The sequence below is a fragment of the Cuculus canorus genome, chromosome 12 (assembly GCF_017976375.1).
Source record: "Cuculus canorus isolate bCucCan1 chromosome 12, bCucCan1.pri, whole genome shotgun sequence".
NCBI classification, from domain to species: domain Eukaryota; kingdom Metazoa; phylum Chordata; class Aves; order Cuculiformes; family Cuculidae; genus Cuculus; species Cuculus canorus.
The window spans coordinates 5,412,282-5,431,806 of record NC_071412.1 but is presented as its reverse complement, the minus strand read 5'-3'; the positions used below and the strand labels follow the sequence as shown (position 1 = coordinate 5,431,806).

Sequence of the window (19,525 nt, the reverse complement as noted above, 5' to 3'; positions counted from 1 at the left end):
ACTTGGCTCTGGTAATTGGTGCAGATGACGCAGTAAATTCAGCAGCACAGGAAGATCCCAATTCTATTATCTCTGGCAAGCTAATCCTATATCTCTGGGAAACAAAAGAAGGTATAAGAACCAGTGACCGAGTTCAGTACGGTGTTAGTTCTGCTAATTTTTCACAAGAAAAGTGCCAACGTATAGAGAGATAAGCAAGAAATGTCCTTTCAAAACTGATGCCTCAGAAGATGAATATACATAGGCATATTCAACTGAAAATGGTCACTGCCTATACACAGAGGGCAGAACTTTTTAGGGACATAGAAAAAGAAATTCTGCCCATTTCCACAGGACCATCCTTACATTAGAACAGCTACAGTACTGCACGTGACCTTGCCAGCTTGAATCTACTGTGCTAGTTTTCATGGACTTCAAAAGACTCAAGATTTTTTGTTTCTTACTCCATTATATTTTTTCAATGTATTCTCCTTTTAAAATGAGCAAGATCGGTTAGGCTATGCCTATCTTAGGGAGTATTCTGCATTTAAGGGTTTAGCAGTATAAATTTGTTGGCACATTCCCTGGCAGCTGCTTCAGGCATCGACTATAAACCAGTTCCCAGACCCAGTAAACGATGTTGAAGGAAATAAGGAAGCTTTTGGCAATGTAAAGGTTTCTATGTTTTTTTTTTTTGCCAACACAGTTATGATAGAAAACAATGCAAACATTTTTGTGCTCTTAATTGACATAGGTATGCAGATGGAAGCCAGTACTCTTAACACACTTAGACACGTTTCAGGTTAACGGAGGAAGTTCAGTGATCCAACTGCTTCAAGTAGACTGAGTTGCTTTACGTGATGTTTCTGAAAACTGAAGCTGTGTCAAGTTGCTTCCTTATCTGCTGTAAATATGAACAAAACTGACTCTGCAGCATTGATTCAGCCCAAAGGAAGCCTGTGAATAGAGAAAGCTAGTTAGAATGTTTCGGCTGCAAAGACTAATCACTACAAAATGCAGGTTGAGGTCAGCTGGAATTCATGCTGCATTTGGTAAATAACTTGGTCACGAAGCCCCCAAAATAATTTTTGAAAGAAAGAAAACATTTAAGATGTTTCTGAAATACAAAACTTATAGTTAGCCTTCACAGCAACATTTGAAATCAAGTCTGCAGTTTCAGCTTCAGCAAATTATTTTGCTGGAACCCAAAGTATTGTAGAAAAGACACAAAAGATACTTTTTTAAGACTTGCGAAGAGCCTGATTCTGTTCAATTCATTAACATCTGTCTCTAAAGCAAACAGCTTCAGAAATGGTTCTAAAGTACATCTTTAGGCTGTGAGACTGGCATTCGAGTATGGTTTGGAAAAAAAGGACTTGCTGATTATGAGACGCTTCAAAATGGAGTCCATCCTAGGAATGTTTTTGATAACTCAAATTATAATTGAATACAAGTCAGGTTTTCCTAAGTCGTTATCGTGAAAGCCTGAAGAATCCTGAAGTGTGTTTAAAACCAGGACTTGTAGACATTAACAGTTATAGATATTATATGACTAGAGATTATATCCGATCACTGTTGATAACATGTCTGTTGAAGATGATACTGAGACACAAAATCTCATGAAAAATGAAAGGTCCGTGTTGTTTACCTCACAGAGAACTTGTTTTCTTAAAGTTATATTTCATTCCAGGTCACGTGCACAAAAATGTATTCTCCCAGAGCAAAGACCAGGTCATACCTCAGTTTGGTAGGACAGAAGGTATACAATAACATTTACAGTTACATTAATAGGTTTACGTGTTGTTGTTTGTAAGGAAAATACATTGAAATAGAGTAAATATTTTGTTCTCCAGTAAGTATTCAAATGACAGCAAAAAAAAAAAATGATGTTGCATTATATATAATATCTGTTTTCCATCATGAGTGACATCCACGCATGTTCCCTTTAGGTGTTCACACAGGATTTCTTCGGGCAGATGCACCTTCCTTAGTACCAGGGTGGGTACGCTTTTGCTCCTCTCTGCTAAACAAATGGCTGAGTGTGATCCATGGCGTTTCCTCTGTGCAGGTGAGTCAGAATTTCAGTGTAGATCAACCTCCCCAAATTTTTCTTTTTGAGTTTTATTCTTTTAATTGTTTTGGAATAACCTGTTTGCCCCTTTGGTCTCTTTTGGCATGCCCTGTTAGGCCTGGATGGATGCGTTTAACTTCATCACAGGGAGCTGATTTTGCAGCAGTCGGTAGCTTTTTTTAACAGATCTAATGCTGCAGTGTGCTTGGAGATGCAAAGAAAACGCGGTGTTTTACAAGACAAGAGTAGGGAACTACATTAGACCCATGAGCAGCAATATTCAAAATGGCTAAAAAGTATGAAATGTTACTTGTTTTTCCAGTGTATTGTTTGGACGGATAATACAGCACTTCAGTTGGATAGTGCATCCAAGGTTAACAAATTAATTCCTAGTCAAACCACTCATCTATGTACACTAACAAGCTCAGCTATATATCTGTACCTAATTGAAGTATACATTTGCTCTGTACGTATAACAGCGTTCTTTAATTGTTTGAACTCTGATACCACACTTTAATTTTGTCTTTATGTTCCCTAAGACAGCAATAGCCTAAGAGAAAATCTTTGGCTTGTGTCCCAATGCATTTATCGCAGGGAGGGAGGTATATATTTATTCATATTTACACATGTACACATTTCTGTATAGCTCTTCTCTCTCTGCTGTTGGAAAAGCAGAAATTTTACCATCAGAAACTTTGAAGTAATAATACTCAGCCTTTATATTTTGTGCTGAGTTCAACTGGCCTTTGGGCCCATCTTCGTATATAAAGACATGTTATTTGGAGTTACGTTATCTGCAGATAAGGGCAGTGAAGCGCATAAGATCAAGTCAAATACGACTCAGTCCTGGGTGTACTGTTCTCTTCTGTTCACTCTTCTGTGGTATGTTTCTAATATCACATTGCAACACTATTGGTCTGAAAAGTCAGCAGTAAAAATCATAGTTGATGCGAATCTGGTAACAGTGCTGGAGTTGCTAAAGTTAGACAAAAATTCCCATTTACAGTGAGGTGAAAATACAAAGTCTGTTTTGCATAAGAGAAGTAGCTCCTACCTCTTGCTCTGGGACTGAAGAACTATTTGAATTTTTTTTCCGGCAGATAGTAGTAAAAAACCCACACCACGATGAGTGTTTTTAAAGTTTAATGTGGTATACTACTTTTAAAATTCTACAGCTTTTGGTCTCTTTTCAGAATGCACAAAATGGCACTGATCTTTCCCAGCAAGTGACCAGGAAGAATGGCATAAGTTTTTCATATAAACATTTGCTTTGAATGTAGGTATTACTAAGCGACACCAGTAAAAATCCACATTCTTACTAATGACAGCATTGGAATTTTACTGAATTAACGTCAAGGGATAGCAGTTCAGGAATTAACTTGAGTTGTACAGTATCTTAATGGGTAACCTCGTGTTCTGGTATCAATAGATCAACGTTTTACTGCCACACGATCTTTTCATCTTATTGGAAAGGCTTTCCTGTTTTAACATTGCTGCAGCCACTGTTAAGTTTTGTGTTGCAAAAGAAGTTTTGATTTATTCAGCTGACGTACAGCTTTTTGGAATACTTTAAGACCCAGATTAACAGTATCTGGAAGTAACTGCATTATAGTAAATGATACAAAACTAGTAGGAAGTTTTCTTCCCTCCTTATTTTGTTTCAAAGACAGGGATAGGTGGAACATTACATTTTATATAAGCATGATATGACCCGCATTTATGAAGACAGACTGATTTTTAAAGCATTCAGGCAAAATACTGAAGCTCAGTGCAAGTGAAGCAAGCAGAGATCACTACCTCTGCAATTGGACCTGAAGAAGCTTCTGTGGAAAATGAGATGGACTCAAACTGAAACAAAATTGCAAGAAGCAGTAGCAAAGGATTGAAATCAGGTGAGATTACAAGTGCTCTGGAAGATTCTGCTGTAGATTCCAAGTCGTCATCTCTTTTCAATCTCAATGTAGCTTTACCCCATGCACTGCCATGACCCTTTATTCAACCTAGGCTTGTTGGATGACTTTTATGCTACCTTCCAGGAAAGGAATTGTTTTTTGCAGCTCCCTCTTATTCATTTTGAGAAAGGGATTAAATCCTCCCTCTGACCAAGCATCCAGGCATGCTAAAGAGAAGCCACTTCATGATCCTGGCCAAACAAAGAACAAAAATACCTACAATAAGCAAAAGCAGATGGCTTCAGTGGCAGGAAATGAATGAGCCAGATTGCAGGTAAAATGGTTCTCAGAACACATCGCGGAGGTTTGTAATGACAGGTTCTTCGTTATCTGGGGCCTCCTAACAGAAGGCCAGATGTCTTCTGTTGTGAAAGGAGATAGATAGAGATGCTCTTCCTTTTCCTCCCCCTTTAACTTATGGCTGTTTAAATTACTGCTAATGGAAGCCTGTTTTCCCCCTTTCTCTCTGATGTTTTTGGAAACAGAAGAGATAGTTAGTGAAGGGGTATTCTGATATGAAAGAAAAGGCCCAGAACTGGCCTTTACCTCCCCATGACCCTCAATTTAAAGAACAGGGAGGTCAGTGCTGCTAATTGCACTTGAAAGGATTAACCACTTGATCGCTTTCATTTGGTAGAGCAAAATTATTCCTTAGTCTCAAAGCTGGAAAAATGTATCAGCAGTACTGAGACACTTTCAGTGTGAGGTGGATGACTTGGTTGGTTTGGTGTCTTATACCAGTACTGAAATTAAATAGAGGATTTAAATATTTACAAAGGGGAAAGCAGGAGACGGGAGAGAAGGGGGAACTACATCTGCTGCTCAGACAGAACAGATTTGCAGCAGAAGTGACAATAACCTCCTTCCTGCCCTCATAAAAGGTTATCACAGGAACATCCACAGACCATAATTAATTACGGGTATTAGATGTACTTTTGTCACTTGCTATAAGAATGACTCTTGCCTTACACTGAGGCTGCGCTGGAAGAAAAAGAATCTGAACCCAATTCCTGGACACGGTGTTCCAGATTTAAAATCTTTTCTGTACATTGATTTCACCTGAGAATTAAAATTAATTTACTTTTGGAATAGATTCTTAACTCCCATTGTTCAAATACACAAAACTTAAATTTGGAAACCATTTTTAACCTTATGAAACTATTTTCCAAATGTAACAAAGAACAGCTTATATAAGTGTTTATCTGACCTCTGCTTCTTAAATAAAAAAACATGTTTTCAGGGAAATGTGTCTTGGAAGTAACTCCCCCCTCCCCCCTCCCCCGATTTTTCTTTCTGGTTCTTGTAAAACATAAGGTCAGTGGGTTCATTTTATTTTTGTTTGTTTAAAGTGGGTGAAAGTTTCCTTCTCAGCTATTATAGTCGTGTGATTTTGAAAAAAATATTACAACAATCTTTGTTTAAGAAATACAAGAACAGATGGAAATGTCAAAAGACTATCAAAATTCATACCAAAGGAAATAGCATTAATCACAGTAAAAAGCCAAAATAACCTCTCAATAGCAAGAGGAACCAAATTAATAAGAAATGTGTTGATTTTTCTCATTGCCCGGCACATAAACTCAATGTATATGTATATTTAAAAATGACCTTTCTTATTCTGACTTTAAGCCTGTGCTGCTCCTGGTGCTGCTATAGTTTACGCTTCATGTGAATTCATGTAACTTAAGTAGCCTTTCTTTATGTAAATGCAGGAGATGTGTTTTGTCCACTGAAATGCATCTTTATATGCATTCACTTGTGCAGATAAGCATGCAAACCTGAAGATAAGCACGCCTCGCAGAGAGTGTATTTGTATCGTGTGTTTTAAGCAATATTAACTTTGATTTCAATATCTCGAAGCATTAAAAAGCATAGTACAAATAAGTTGTTGGAGCTGGTATGGAAGTGTAAAAAGATTTTCTTTAAGTATTTTTCACCAGGGTGTGAGAGTGCCCTCCTGGAGAGTCTGTTCCAGGTGTGAATTTAGGCAGACTTCTTTTAAGAAAATACATAACTAAACTTTGAAATTTTTGTTTAAAAAATCTATTGTATTTTTTCAGTCTGTGTCAGTTGAATAAGATTTATTTTTTTCCTAAGTAACACACTTCTGAGCGTATTCAGAAATATCCATCCACCATATATTGTACCTCTAATAAACCATTTTTTTCCTACCATAAGACTGTAATTTTTACCGACATGAATTTTTCTGGCAGAACATCCTAGTACGATAAAAATATATTCGTATAACTGCTTGTAAAGATACAGCTTAGGTCTGTTACCTCTGCCAGCATTAGCTGTACTGGTATAGCTTGGCCAAGTCACACTTGTATAATTACATTCACATGTGATGACTCTGCCAGCAGTGCTACACATACCAGCAAAAATTTCAGCAGCAAAGACAGTCTTATTTATGCTATTCAAATTTGTGCTATTACTGTAAAAGAAAAACCACACCAGATTTGCAGTCTGGTTAATTTAAGGAAGTCCTGTCAGATATATTGTGGTTGGAACCACCATCTTCTTTATTTCTTGTCTCCGCAAATACTTTGCCTTAGGTCCTGCAAAAAAAATCTACATTTTCAGGTAACTTCAACGATGCAATGAGCCCTTTCTGATAGTTACATGTCTGTGGCATCTACAAAATTTCACGGTCTATGGCATGCCGTAGTCACATTTGTTAAGTCATCGCTCCTTAAAATGATAATGGTATTATACAATAACAATAAACACCTAACTAAATTAATTTCTTTGAAGAAGTCTAAAGTTATACGTTTTGTATTGGCGCCCCCCATTAAATAACACCCTAAAAATTTCAGTAAGCTTTTGATGTCACGAAAGTGAAATCAGTATTACTGAGTAAAACACAAAGAAAACACCTGAAACAAAGTATTACTACTAACAAAAAGCTAGCACATTAATTCCTATTTACAGTTAAGAGAGATCACTCCTTGCGGCAAGAGGGGCTGAGTCGTCCGATCCCCACCTCCAATCACCTCACTGTGATGAGCATCAGGTTTGTAGATTTGAACACAGCAATATTTAGCCAAGAATAACTGTTTTCCAATAGGTTATTCTAATCAGACTGCTTGTTTGAGTAGTTATACAACCTCACGTGTGCAGGACATAAGGTCTGCAGCTTACTTTTAATACAAATAATATAGCCATTATTCAGCGCAATCTACTTTCAGATTTGTTAGCTATGCTTGTGCAGTTTATCATTACAAAAGAAACAAAGCAATACGCAGTGTTACTTACCTGTAGACAGACAGACATCTTATTGTTTTCCTGCACAACACTTGGCATTTTTAATCAACGTGTACATAAATGAAAAGAAGAAAAGCAAATTATCATACTGTCCTTTGTAGTTCCCTTTCAAAACCTCCTGATGATAGTCCACAAGGAAATAATAAATCGCTTCTATTGTTGAAAGGTATGTATCTGGCTTTCCCTTCTGATGACGCCAAAAGCAAGTTTTCCTTGTCTTCAACTCAATTTGTAGCAACCCTGTCAAGAAAAAAATTATGACATAGATTAGGTAGTGAGGACTGGTGGGATGCCAAACAGGTCTTTAGTTTTGTTTTCTGACTTTCCTGCTAGATGGCTGAGTGCAGACATTTACCTTCCTGTACCTCCATTTCTAATCCATAAAATGGAGGCAATAGTTTTATCTTCCTTTGTGGACCACTTTGAAATTAGATGAAAAAGTGCTGTAAATTCTAGGTAACAATCCTCCCATTTGCAATTAAAACTTATTGTTTGTCTTTTCATTCACCCAGCCTCACAGCCCTCAGTAAACCGTAGGGTCTATTCACATGGGAAGAGTGAAACCCGCACCTATAAAGGCTCATCAATGTTCATAAAATTACTAATAACCCTCATCTTTTGTAAAGCTAATACTTTCCAAGTGTAAAACAGAATCCCCCAGACTTAGTTTTGCTGACTGAGGAATATTTGTTAAGAGCCAGACACTCTTCATTTATGCTTTTTAAGTAACTGAAATCTCCCTGGGATTACTCAGGAGTAAGTATGACACAATCTGGTCATTAATTTTATTAGAAACTAAAAGCATTCCCACTTGAGATGAAAGAAAGAAACTGGGTCTTTGTATGGTGCATGAAAATCCTTTATCTACCATAATGTCGAACTGTTTCATTATGCAGATGAATTTTAAACATTTATCTTGATTTTTATGTTCCTTAAAATTTACAAACTACTCAAAATTAAAACCCTTTTAATGTGAAATCTCTTTGTAAACAGGATGGGCAGCTGGATTATAAAGAATAATGTATACACCTGTCAATGACACTAGGATCAGGTTGTAAAATTATCTTTTTCTAAATGTTAAAATCAGATACCAAGTGTTTGTCGTGGGACTGGTTTCATACAAGTAATAGCATAAGTAATAATATGGTTTAAGAATTGCTTGAAAGTTATGGACAGAGAAGTCTGGACACAAAAGGCTCAGTAAGGTCCAAATTTAGGAGTGAAAACTGGCCTATAGCCCAGCACGTGTAATTCTATACTTTTTACCTTCAAACTGTGTTTAATTCTTTGTAGTGTAATTGCAAGATGGAGTTACTTGTTTCCTTTGCAGTCAGTAATGTACGATAGTCTGTGTAGTAAAAGAAATCTTTCTTAGAGTGTTTTTAAAAAACTGAAAAACAAGAGATTCCATCACTGAGTTTAAATGGTATTGTTGGCATTTTGGAACCAAAAATTCAAAATAATAATAGTCTAATTATTACCTGTAACAATCCTATACAAGTGTATTCAATATAGTTACAGGAAACTACATTAAGTTTGTTTCGTTCAAGAGGTTTCAGTATTTGAATTTTCAGCCCTAACCAAGGTGAAAACTTCCATCAAATTCAGCTAGTAAGAGTCCAAGCTCTGACTAATGTGCCTATTGTTATTTTCATGATACTGCTTATTTCTTAAAAGAGGCAGCAGCTTGAAAATGCTATTTCAGACAGGAATTCTGGTCCTTCCCTAATCTTCCATAGTCCCAAGATTCAAGAGTACCTTAAGGATTTAGGCTGAGAAAGAAGGGGTTTATCTACTTTGGATTCACCTTGCCTCTGCTACAGTCCTCTCAATCATGTCAGCATGTGTTATTTTAGAAAGAACTTTGAAATTCGTGCCAGAACTCCCACCTTTTCTTTGCATCATACTTTCAAGTCTGATTTTTGAGGGAAGAAAATGAAAATGTGATAAGAGGACAAGAGATTTGTCAGAAAAAGTGGATGAAGGGAGTTTACCTCAGAGAACATCAGCTTACTGCTCTCAAATATACTCGCAGTGCATAGATGAAGGCTACCATTTTCTTGCAGAAATGAAAGCAAACACAGAAACTTAAAAAACCCACATAACCAAAGCAGATATACGATTCAGCCCTGTATAAGAGGATGTATAAGCTAGTAAAATAAGACGTTTGGCTAATGCAAAGTAAATCAAACTTACAGGAAAAAATACCAAAGCAATCCGTTTCTTTAACAACCGTGTTGATGTTGCCGATAAGCTTCATCACTCATATGAGAAAGTAATCATTAACATTAGATGCAACTATTTCCTTTCTGATCTAATGATTGCTTTTAATGAAGTAATCAATCCTAGACATTACCAGCTTTTAAATATTTCCTGTCTTTAAGGCAACAGACTTAGTTTTGCTTTCTAAAGATATATTACACCACTTTTCCAAGAAGAATATAGAAGCAAGGGTTTTGGTCCAAGTTTTCTAGGCTGTTTTTTTTTTTAAGGCTGATGCACTCATTTGCTTTCTTTTGCAGCACAATTATGTAGACTTATTCTGCAAATGCAGGCTTATAAAACACAAGCCATTTCTTTACATTTCCTTGGCTTTGTTAATGTATCAATCCAGTGCTTCTTGTCACTTCATCTTTCTGAATAAGTACAGCAATTAGGTCTTGTTTGGAATTATGGACACACCTTTGTGATCTTTAATATACGAGGAACGTTTTGTTGGGTGATGACTTCATTTGCAGTTAAACTGAAAAATTACAACAGTTCTCTATTTTGTATGTGTGTACTACGTAATTTAATTGCTTTATGCCTAAGGAAACTCTGCCCCATTCATCTTGAAAGGCAAAACTGTGCTCTCTAAAAGGAGTATTAATGCAACTTATGTCCTTCATGACAGGCAGTCAGGAAAGCAATGAATGCATATGCTGTGCACACTGTTATACCTGCTATATAGAGGGTAAAATTCTCCCCTGGTTGTGGATAAAAGAGACTGACTTGCATGATGCTAGTCACACCTTACAGCAATCCTGAAAGGTGCTCAGGAAAACAAAGGGCTGGAGTGCAGCTGGAACAGAGATGAAGTTCTAGAAAGGAGGGAAGAGTCCACAAGATCAGCATTTGCATGGGGGTAACTGGAAACCTAAGGGCTCCAAAGTAACAGCAATTGCAAATCTTTTACTGATAAACTGCATAAGCTTCCATGTAAATCTTCAGTTTCCCTGGCTGCCTGTTACTTTTCTTACATTCATCCTTTTAAAATAAGTTCCAAATGCTTTACAAGCAACTTGCAACATGCAATTACTCTAACCTTTACAGTAAAATTTCTATTTATCTACTAGATTATGTTTTGTGTTAAATGAAATACTTAGTAACAGGATTTTAATTAGCCAATACATTATACTAACATGTGGGATTCTTTAATAAACGGACTAGACAGCAAGGCAACATTAATCTTGCATGTAAGAAGTCTGTGAAATTCTTTGTAGGGTCCAATGCAAAGCAGGCAGTTATATATATCACATATAAGCCTAACAGCCTGCCTCCCAGCTAAGCCACTAGTGGTACTAAGCTAAGTACCACTAATGAAGGTATTTTCAAACTCCTATTTATCTCAAATGAAACAAAACTCTCTTGCTACATTGTTTTATCTTTTGTGGTTTTATCTAGAAAACTGTAAACTTCTTGTAACGAACCGAAGATGAAAAACCTTTGCAGAACAAGTTTTTGCTCTCTGAGATGGGAGGATGTGGAGGGCAATCAGGCATTCTCCTTTTGGCTGGTAAATAGTGAGGTCATTGAATTGAACACGAAACAAAGGAACATTACTAGAAAAATAAACCAAGCCATGATATACTCGAGCTGTATCTCCTAGATCCCTTGTTCACCCTCTAGCGGCCTGCGTGCCGCTAGTGTGTAAAAATCGCCCCGTGGCTCTCCTATAAAAGCAGACAGCCACCTGCAAAGGAAATGTTCCTGGCTTCCGTCAGAGGTCATTAGAAGTACTGTATTGCCTAACATGACAGCTTTCATTCCGTGAGACTAAGAACATTTGTCCCAACAGAGAAGTGGGAGAAGGAAATGTAAATGATTTCTTATTATTAGTCTTATCATTTTGCAAAACAAATTATATGACAGGAGAAGGAACAGAGTATTTGCTTCAGGAAGATTTCCACTCCACTGAAACAGGCTGTTGAATTTTTCACATATATTCAGACACAGGGTTACGTATACGCTTGCATTATGCTCAGGTCTGTTATATAGACATATATTTCCCTTTGTCATTTCTGTAGCAAGAACAACTCAATATGAACTTTTTTTACCTTGAAGTCGTTCATCAGTTATTATTTTGTTAGTTTGGTTCCAGGTACTGTCAATAAATATTATTTTCTTCAGTCCTGTGCCTTCACTCCTGTTGCTCGAGATGCGGTCATTTTGACTTTTTTCTTCTTTAGGTTCTATTTTTGCTTTCTTAAGAAATGGCTCGCTGGAACAGTCATCATCATTACCACAAACGCCTTTCTTAGTGTATTTTTGGAGACAGAAAGGAATATCTTTCACTGAAACTGAATTGGGGCCAGGAAAGATAAGTGCTATCTAAATGAAGAAAAGAAAGAGATCTGAGTATCAACAAAATCTAATAAAACACCAGCTATTGTTTCATTAAAGAACAGAAATTTTCTATCCCTTCCCACATACATTTAAGTCAGGAGCAGGTGAAAGAGTATCTCTTAAAAAATATTCTATTGTCTAAAAGGATAAAAAACTACATTAAAATAATAACTGAAAGATACTTATTACAGATCTTTAATTAAATGTCACCTCCATGCATCTACTACTGACTCTAATACTTTTTTCAGCCAAGCCAACAGCCTGAGGATATTCAAATTTCACTTGTCACTGCACTGCATGGGGTGAGAAGACCACAGAGAATAGTTTTTAATTTCATTCACAGATTCTAGATGAGACAAAATAATCTCTTCTGCCCCTGCGTCTATTGCAGGTCCCACAAATACATGGAAAATACCAGTGATGGGATGACCTTACTTAGTATATTTCCAACAACTTACTGCAGCATTCAGAATCTGTGACTTGGAAAGCCTGGACAATACCAAATCACTGCAATCTCTTCCCACTTTTGCCTGCCTTCCACGTTGCTCTTTCTGCTTTTTTCAGCCTCCTGCCTTTTTGCCACCTGTGCTTTCCTTAACGGCTCATTCCTTGATGAAAATAACATCTCTGACAAGTGTATATTTTCCTCTTCTTCAGGTAGTCAAACAATAATGTAAGTGTTAAAGTGTTATGACATCAAATGTATAAATATTGGATTCCAGATTAATCATACCATTTAAATAAGCATAAAAATCCCAAGTTCATAGCTCACTTTTTTTTCAGCCTCTTTTTTGATTGACAATAGTTGCATTTTAGTAGGTTTTCTCTGTAATAGCGAATGCTATAATGTTTAAGGAAGTTTAAATACTGCAGCTGCTGAATGCGATGAACAACTGCTGTTTAACTCCCTGTCAGTTGAATACTTCCATATGTTTGGGCAAAATATTTCTTATGGTACAGAATAAATCAAATTATCCATTATCTAAGGTGGTGAACGTAGGAAATTTGAGGTGGTTGCATAGTGCTACAGTTTTTCTAAGCTCTGTTGGACAGTCCATGACCACTGTACACTTGCAGGCCAAAGCTTCGTGAGAGCACGATGGAGTGGACTGCACTAATAGAATAATGCTTTTAATGCTGCCTCCCTGCAGAGTCCAGTATCACTGCAGGAGGAAGGACACAAGTTATCTCTGCATCTCCCCAGCAGAAAGCTCTGCTTTCTATATAGAATGTCTTACTTCATGTCTGTTTTCTTCATATTCTGGAATGCAAGGGTATTTATAAATTGTAACATCATCGGGTGCCAGGAGCTTAGCGTGCACAGCAGTGCTTTTGCCATCGGTTTCATTTGGGTGTTTAATAATGTCAATCTTCAACGGTAACTATAGTAAAAAGGGAGAAAAAAAAAAAAAGGAGCAAGATTTATGATCATATGTATAGGTAAAACAGTTTATGCAAAATCCAGAAGAAATACCTATGGGCATGTAATTAAGACATTTGACAATTTTTAACAATGTTTTTGTTTTAATAGGTTTAGAACTAAACTAGAGACAAGTGACAAAAAGCACCTGTTACATTCTCTCAGTTTATGCAAATATCTAAATATGCAATGAATACAAGCTGGAATGCTGCAGTAGTAGTGTGGCAAAGCCTCTAGAAGTAGTATCGGTAAGTATTAGGTATTCATCTAATTCTGTTGAAAAAAATGGCCATTTCAATGAAAATACACCTAAATCCACTAGGTCAAATTTACAAAGTACTTCTAGAGTATTTCCCCAATGCTTTCAAATCACAAAGTCATTTCAAAATGCATTTTAGTTCCTAGGTGATTTTGAAAAATGTCTCCACTCTCTTTGACAGTTTCTCTAGGTATTTTAGCTGAAGGGCATTACATTTTTTATTCTTTATTTCTATTTTAAGAGTGTTTATCTGAATTATACAACCATAACATTTAAGAATGACATTTACCTCGCATTTTCTGTAAAATTCAGTCTTGATTATGGTCAGATTCTCTTTTGCTCACAATATATTCTGTTATTAGAAACTGAAGAATGAAGGTAAGAGTACTTTAAAGAAACTTTTAAGCAGTAAGTGAAAACATAATGACTTGCATGAGCAGCTGAGTGGCTTTTCCCTCAAATAAGAATAATAATTTAATCTAACTGTAGTTTATTCATACTTATACCTATGTTAAGGATGCGTGTACATAAAGAATGAATCAGGAAAGAAATGGTCACAGACTGTCTGTTCTCTGTCCCCAGTAAATAAAAGGCACAAGAACATTATAGAAAAATTCATAAGAAATATTAACCTTCACAGTCGGAATTTCTTTGGTTGGGACAGTTTCAACAGGAACAAAGCAGGTATAACAATAAAACATCCTTGAACTACTGCATCGAGGGCACTTTGATCTCCCACTCTTTTTTGCCTTTTCAAGCACTTCCTGCGATGCTAATTGTAATTGTTGAAGTGGGTGATCTTGAAATGATGATGGAGTCTGCAATTCCAGACTTTCCAAACATTCAGTATTTCTTTTTGGTTCTTGAGAGTTTTCTTCATTTAGAAGTGAAGATGGATTTAAAGACATGGCTACCTGAAACAGACAATATGTTGTAGCTGTTAAAAATCCAATATACTATGATTAGAAATATTTCTGTATCATCCTATTTAGCAACTAAATACTCATCAAAGAAGGTATTTCCCAGAACAGAAAAATAATAAAATCATCTCGTTCAGTTGGTAAAGCACTAAGAACTCGAAACAGATTTCAGGAGAGCATGAGACAAACTGCTAGAAAGAACCTGAGATCTGGATCCTTAAAGCCCACATAAGCACATTCATCGTTTTATTTGGATAAGTTATCCCACTCACTTCACTCATGCAGAATTGTATTTTTTCTATTGGTAGGATCAGCATCTAAAAACTTGTGAAAACACTGGCAGACACTATTTACCTGGATGAGCAGTGCCATTAGTCTTCAGCGTGACTACTGACAATTAATTAAATGTCTGCAGGACAGAAATTCTTAACAGGAAAGTTAATTGTACAACTTTAGAGATCTACTGAAATTTATTGTGTGTGGGCAAACCAAACTACCTGAAGGAAATCTGTGCTCACAGATCTTCCGGGAACAAGGCTTGAGGCTGAAAAATTAGTCTCAAGAGCTAAAATATGGGTTTGGTGCTCCATATACCTGACAGTTAAATGCTAACCCAATCTAGACTCATTCTGCAAGTCTGTATTTATATAATATTAATTAGATCTTTTTCAAGCTTTCTCCAGGACAGATGTTGTCTCACCCTCTGCAGCTGGCGTAGAATTTTTATTGAGTACTGAGTAACATATCCGAAACATAGGACTGTGTGCCCATACCCAATCCAGACAGAATTTGTATTGCTGTATACAGAGGGTCACAGTCACGGTTTTAGTGAAACCCTTCTGGCTAGATCACTCAGGGTCCCCTCTGGTCTTTGAAGCAGCCCACAGTTAAGAGCCTGCACAGCCTCCAGTAGTTCTAAACTGCCTTTTGCATTCTGTGCTGCATCGCTTAAAATGAAAAAAGTCATTCTCAGTATTTACTTTCAGCTAATTGAGGTTTACTTTTTCATGTCAGGGATCACACTTGTGTAATGATGTAACAGACCAGTCATGTTTAACAAAAACAAACAAACAATAATTCCTGAGATGTGATCCAAAATTAAACACTCAAATAAAAACAAGTGTAATTTAATTGAAAAATAACAAAACCAAAGCATTTGGCTAACTTTCCAATGTAAATTTAACATTAACCCCAGAAAAACTAGTTGTTATTTTCTGGTAAAATTAAATACTTGTGCATGCTATGATACTTTTCCTTCCCCTGCTGACAAGCTCTAACTTTTGATAGGTCAGAGATGTCCATTCAAATAAACACAAAATCTAATATGCATACAAATTCTATAGCGTAATTTGCTTTTAAATGTCTCTGAGATGAAGCAGATATGCCCTACCTCTCAGACTAACCCATAATCTTATCAAGTTTCCTCAAGAAGCAAAGAGGGGCGAGAGGCCCTGTAATCAGCCGTTCCAATTAGCTGTGCATTCCAAGCCTGCAAACTGATTCCTATCAGTATCATCTCTTAGGAACTGTGGTGCTCAAAGAGGGCACCCAGAAGCACATTGATTATTGATGCTGAGGAGAGATGCGCTGCTCTCACAGCACAGAAAGGGCTCTGTGGTCTCAAAATGACAGCTGGTTACAGCAGGATACGTGCACTACACTTCTCAAAAATGTGGTGGAATAGAGTTTACACAACTTGTACGATCCAAATCCCATTTCAGACATAAAATTTTAAGACTGTAAGTAACACGGGCAGTGGGGTCTGTGCCTATGGCAGGGAGTTTGGAACTGGATGACCTTAAGGTCCCTTCCAACGCAAACCGTTCTATGATTCTATGAACTCTGCCTACGCCTAATCTCCAAAACCCAGAGAAAGTGCTCACAGCAGCCTGGTCTGGTGGGAGATGTTCCTGTCCATGGCAGGGGGGGTTGGAACTGGAAGGGCTTTAAGGTCCCTTCCAATGCAAACCATGCCATGATTCCAGCAATGTGCACTCACAGCCCTGACCAACTCTATGCTGGGCTGCATCTAAATAAGTACGGCCAGCAGGGTAAGGGAAGTGATTCTGCCCCTCTGTTCCTCTCTTGTGAGACCTCTTCTGGAGTGTTGTGTCCAGTTCTGGAGTCCTCAACATAAGAAGGAGATGGAGCTGTTGGAACGGGTCCAGAGGAGGGCTATGAAGATGATCTGAGGGCTGGAGCACCTCCCATATAGGGACAGGCTGAGAGAGTTGGGGTTGTTCAGCCTGGAGAAGAGAAGGCTCTGAGGAGACCTTAGAGTGACCTTCCAGTACCTGAAGAGGCTGCAGGAAAGCTGGAGAGGGGCTGTTTACAAAGGCTTGTGGGGATAGGACGAGGGGGAATGGGTATAAACTGGAGAGGGGCAGATTTAGACTGGACATAAGGAAGAATTTCTTCACGCTGAGGGTGCTGAGACACTGGCCCAGGTTGCCCAGGGAAGCTGTGGCTGCCCCATCCCTGGAGGTGTTCCAGGCCAGGTTGGATGGGCCTTGGGCAGCCTGGGCTGGTGGGAGGTGTCCCTGCCCGTGGCAGGGGTGGAACTGGATGGGCTTTAATGTCCTTCCGACCCAAACCATTCTGATTCCGTGACTCCGCAGCAGGAAGGGCCCGGGGAAGCACTAGTGAGCCCCGAGCCCCGAGCTGTGCTGCGGGGGCGCCTCGCAGCGCGTTGCGAACCCGCTATGCCCCGCTCTCCCCACCCTCAACCCCCCACCCCCCCGAGGGGGCCCCGCGCCGCTCCTCACCCGCTCGCTCAGCACCTGTCCCGCCGCGGCCCCGGAACGAAAGCGCGGGACGCGGGCGCCGCGGGGAGGCCGAGCCGGAAGAGCAGCCGGACGGCGGGGCCGTTGCCGTGGTTACGGGAGGCGCGGGCCTGGAGGCGGTTGAGGAAGTCACAGAAAGTGACAGGGACAGGGACTGCGGGGCAGCCTGGGAAGAGAAGGCTCCGGGCACTCCTTAGAGCAGCTTCCAGTGCCTGAAGAGGCTACAGGAAAGCTGGGGAGGGGCTGTTTACAAAGGCCTGGAGTGACGGGATAAGGGGCAATGGGTTTAAATTGGAAGAGGCAGGTTTAGACTGGACATAAGGAAGAATTTCTTCACTATGAGGGTGGTGAGGCGCTGGCCCAGGTTTCCCAGGGAAGCTGTGTCTGCCCCATCCCTGGAGGTGTTCCAGGCCAGGTTGGATGGGCCTTGGGCAGCCTGGGCTGGTGGGAGGTGTCCCTGCCCATGGCAGGAGTGGAACTGGATGGGCTTTAAGGTCACTTCCAACCCAAACTGTTCGATGCTTCTATGAAAATGGCTGAGTGACAGTGACAGACTGACAGACCAACTTACTGACCAACCAACACCAACTGACTGACTGACCCTGACTGCCTTACCAAATAGTTGATACTGACAGACACTGGCTGACGCCAACTGACAACAGACACGGACTGATAGTGACTGTGAGTGACACTGACCAACACTGACACTGTCTGACCAACTAACGGTCAGTGGCTGACAGACAGTGACTGACAGGGACTGATGCTGACAGACAGACTGACCCATCCTGACTGACTTACCAAATAATTGACACTGACACATGCTGACTGACTGACTGACTCCAGTGCACATGGACTGATGACTTACATGGACTGACACACAGTGACTGACACAGTCTGACAATGACCAACTGACACGGACTGACTGACCAATGGCTTCGAGCAGCCTCAGCATGGAGGCAGGGAGTAGCTCCTAACAGATTCTGTGTTTATTTTAGGGTCTCCCACCCTGAACTGGTTCTTCCACATTTTGTGTCACAAAAATACGAACAGAAACCACATCCTGTTACCTGCAAGGGAGAAATCCTCCTTTTCCAGCAGGTTTCCATTCCAGATTTTCCTAGCCTGTATAAAACATCCCTTATCCTTTACTCTCCATGAAGTATTTCCTCCATAGGAGGTGGTAAAGCCCTATGGGGTTCTGTCTGCTTGGCAGAAGTACCTGTGAACCGCAGCTTGTGACAGGCGATTGAAAGTTTTGTTTCACCCCTTTGCGAACTCCTGAAAAGCCAGATTATTTAGATTTTTTTACCTGTATTTTTTTCTTGTCTCTTAGCATACTTACTGCATGTTTGTGGTTGACACCAAGGGCTGGAAGAGTTGTTTTGCCGTGCTCCTTTCTTGTTGTTTTGTGTCTCTCTCTAAATAGGACATGGGATATTTTCAGTGGAATTCCTTGGCCTGGTTGAGGACGCTGCTCTACGGTAGCATTTACCCAACGTTCAGTGTTCAGTAACTGCATTTTTAGGTTGAAGTGGCTAAACTAAAGCTGTAATTTTGGTATAGAGAGTATTTCTCTCAACTCAATGAAATAAAGTCTGTGATATATTAGTTGTAATAGCCTTAGGGGGAAAACTTGACATTGTAGGCAGATTTTATGCCAAACTGTGATCTTGGTTACACCCCAAAAACCACACTGACTTCAGTGGTGCATTCAGTGGCAGAGGATTTTTACCAGCATTCTGTTGTTATTTGTTTTGGTTTGACTTGGATCAGCTTTCCATGCTAGCGGTATGTGACACGCTGAAGTAGTAACAAGAAAGGCCTGCGGTTCACCTTCCATAGTTTTTTATCTCCTTATGCTGTTACAGTACGTTTTGATGTGCAGTAGTTAATTATGTTGAAATAACAAAATGTTTATAAGACACAAAGAGACTTTTATAATAGTTTCTAAAATTCTCTCTTGCCAAACTTAACTATAGTAGGTTTTATGAAATGTACCATCTCTTACTTTGAATTATTTGTTTGGGTGTTTAACCCAGAATTTGTTGTTTGGAGACAAACCAGGTTTGCTCATTATTTAAGAGCAGGCTCTGAAATCTGAATTACTTCTTTGTCATACCTTCATTCTGTACAGTTATTTGCACAAAAGCCGTGAGATTACAAACCAGTTTTTAGGAGTGGTTGCACTGTCGTTTTTGTTTGGAGTTCTTAATTTCACAATTTACTAAAAAGGTGATTTTTTTCCAAACAATTATTTCTTTGTTTCTGCTCA

General features: G+C 38.9%; 1 protein-coding gene across 2 annotated transcripts; it reads right to left on the bottom strand.

The window, feature by feature from the left end:
• Positions 1–639: 639 nt before the first annotated feature.
• Positions 640–17,330, bottom strand: DTWD1 (DTW domain containing 1). 2 transcript variants are annotated; one of them, XM_054078004.1, is made up of 6 exons: positions 17,236–17,330; positions 14,183–14,464; positions 13,110–13,253; positions 11,583–11,856; positions 7,258–7,506; positions 640–936 (listed from the first exon to the last, which is right to left on the bottom strand). In XM_054078004.1, the coding sequence occupies exons 2-5, from the start codon at positions 14,456–14,458 to the stop codon at positions 7,277–7,279; spliced, it is 924 nt and encodes a 307-aa protein (XP_053933979.1). In that variant the 5' UTR covers positions 14,459–14,464; positions 17,236–17,330; the 3' UTR covers positions 640–936; positions 7,258–7,276. The 2 variants fall into 2 exon arrangements, with proteins under 2 accessions (XP_053933979.1, XP_053933980.1); XM_054078005.1 differs by lacking the exon at positions 640–936 and adding an exon at positions 8,533–8,614 and having other exon boundaries at positions 7,390–7,506.
• Positions 17,331–19,525: the final 2,195 nt, after the last annotated feature.

What these genes read in the sequence shown, in the direction of transcription:
- DTWD1 (XM_054078004.1), bottom strand. Translation starts at nt 14,458, where the DNA reads ATGTCTTTAAATCCATCTTCACTTCTAAATGAAGAAAACTCTCAAGAA. An exon ending in ATGAAGAAAACAGACATGAA is followed by an intron (nt 11,857 to 13,109) that starts GTAAGACATTCT and finishes TTCTTCATTTAG; the next exon opens with ATAGCACTTATCTTTCCTGG. An exon ending in AACTGATGAACGACTTCAAG is followed by an intron (nt 7,507 to 11,582) that starts GTAAAAAAAGTT and finishes TTTTCTTGACAG; the next exon opens with GGTTGCTACAAATTGAGTTG.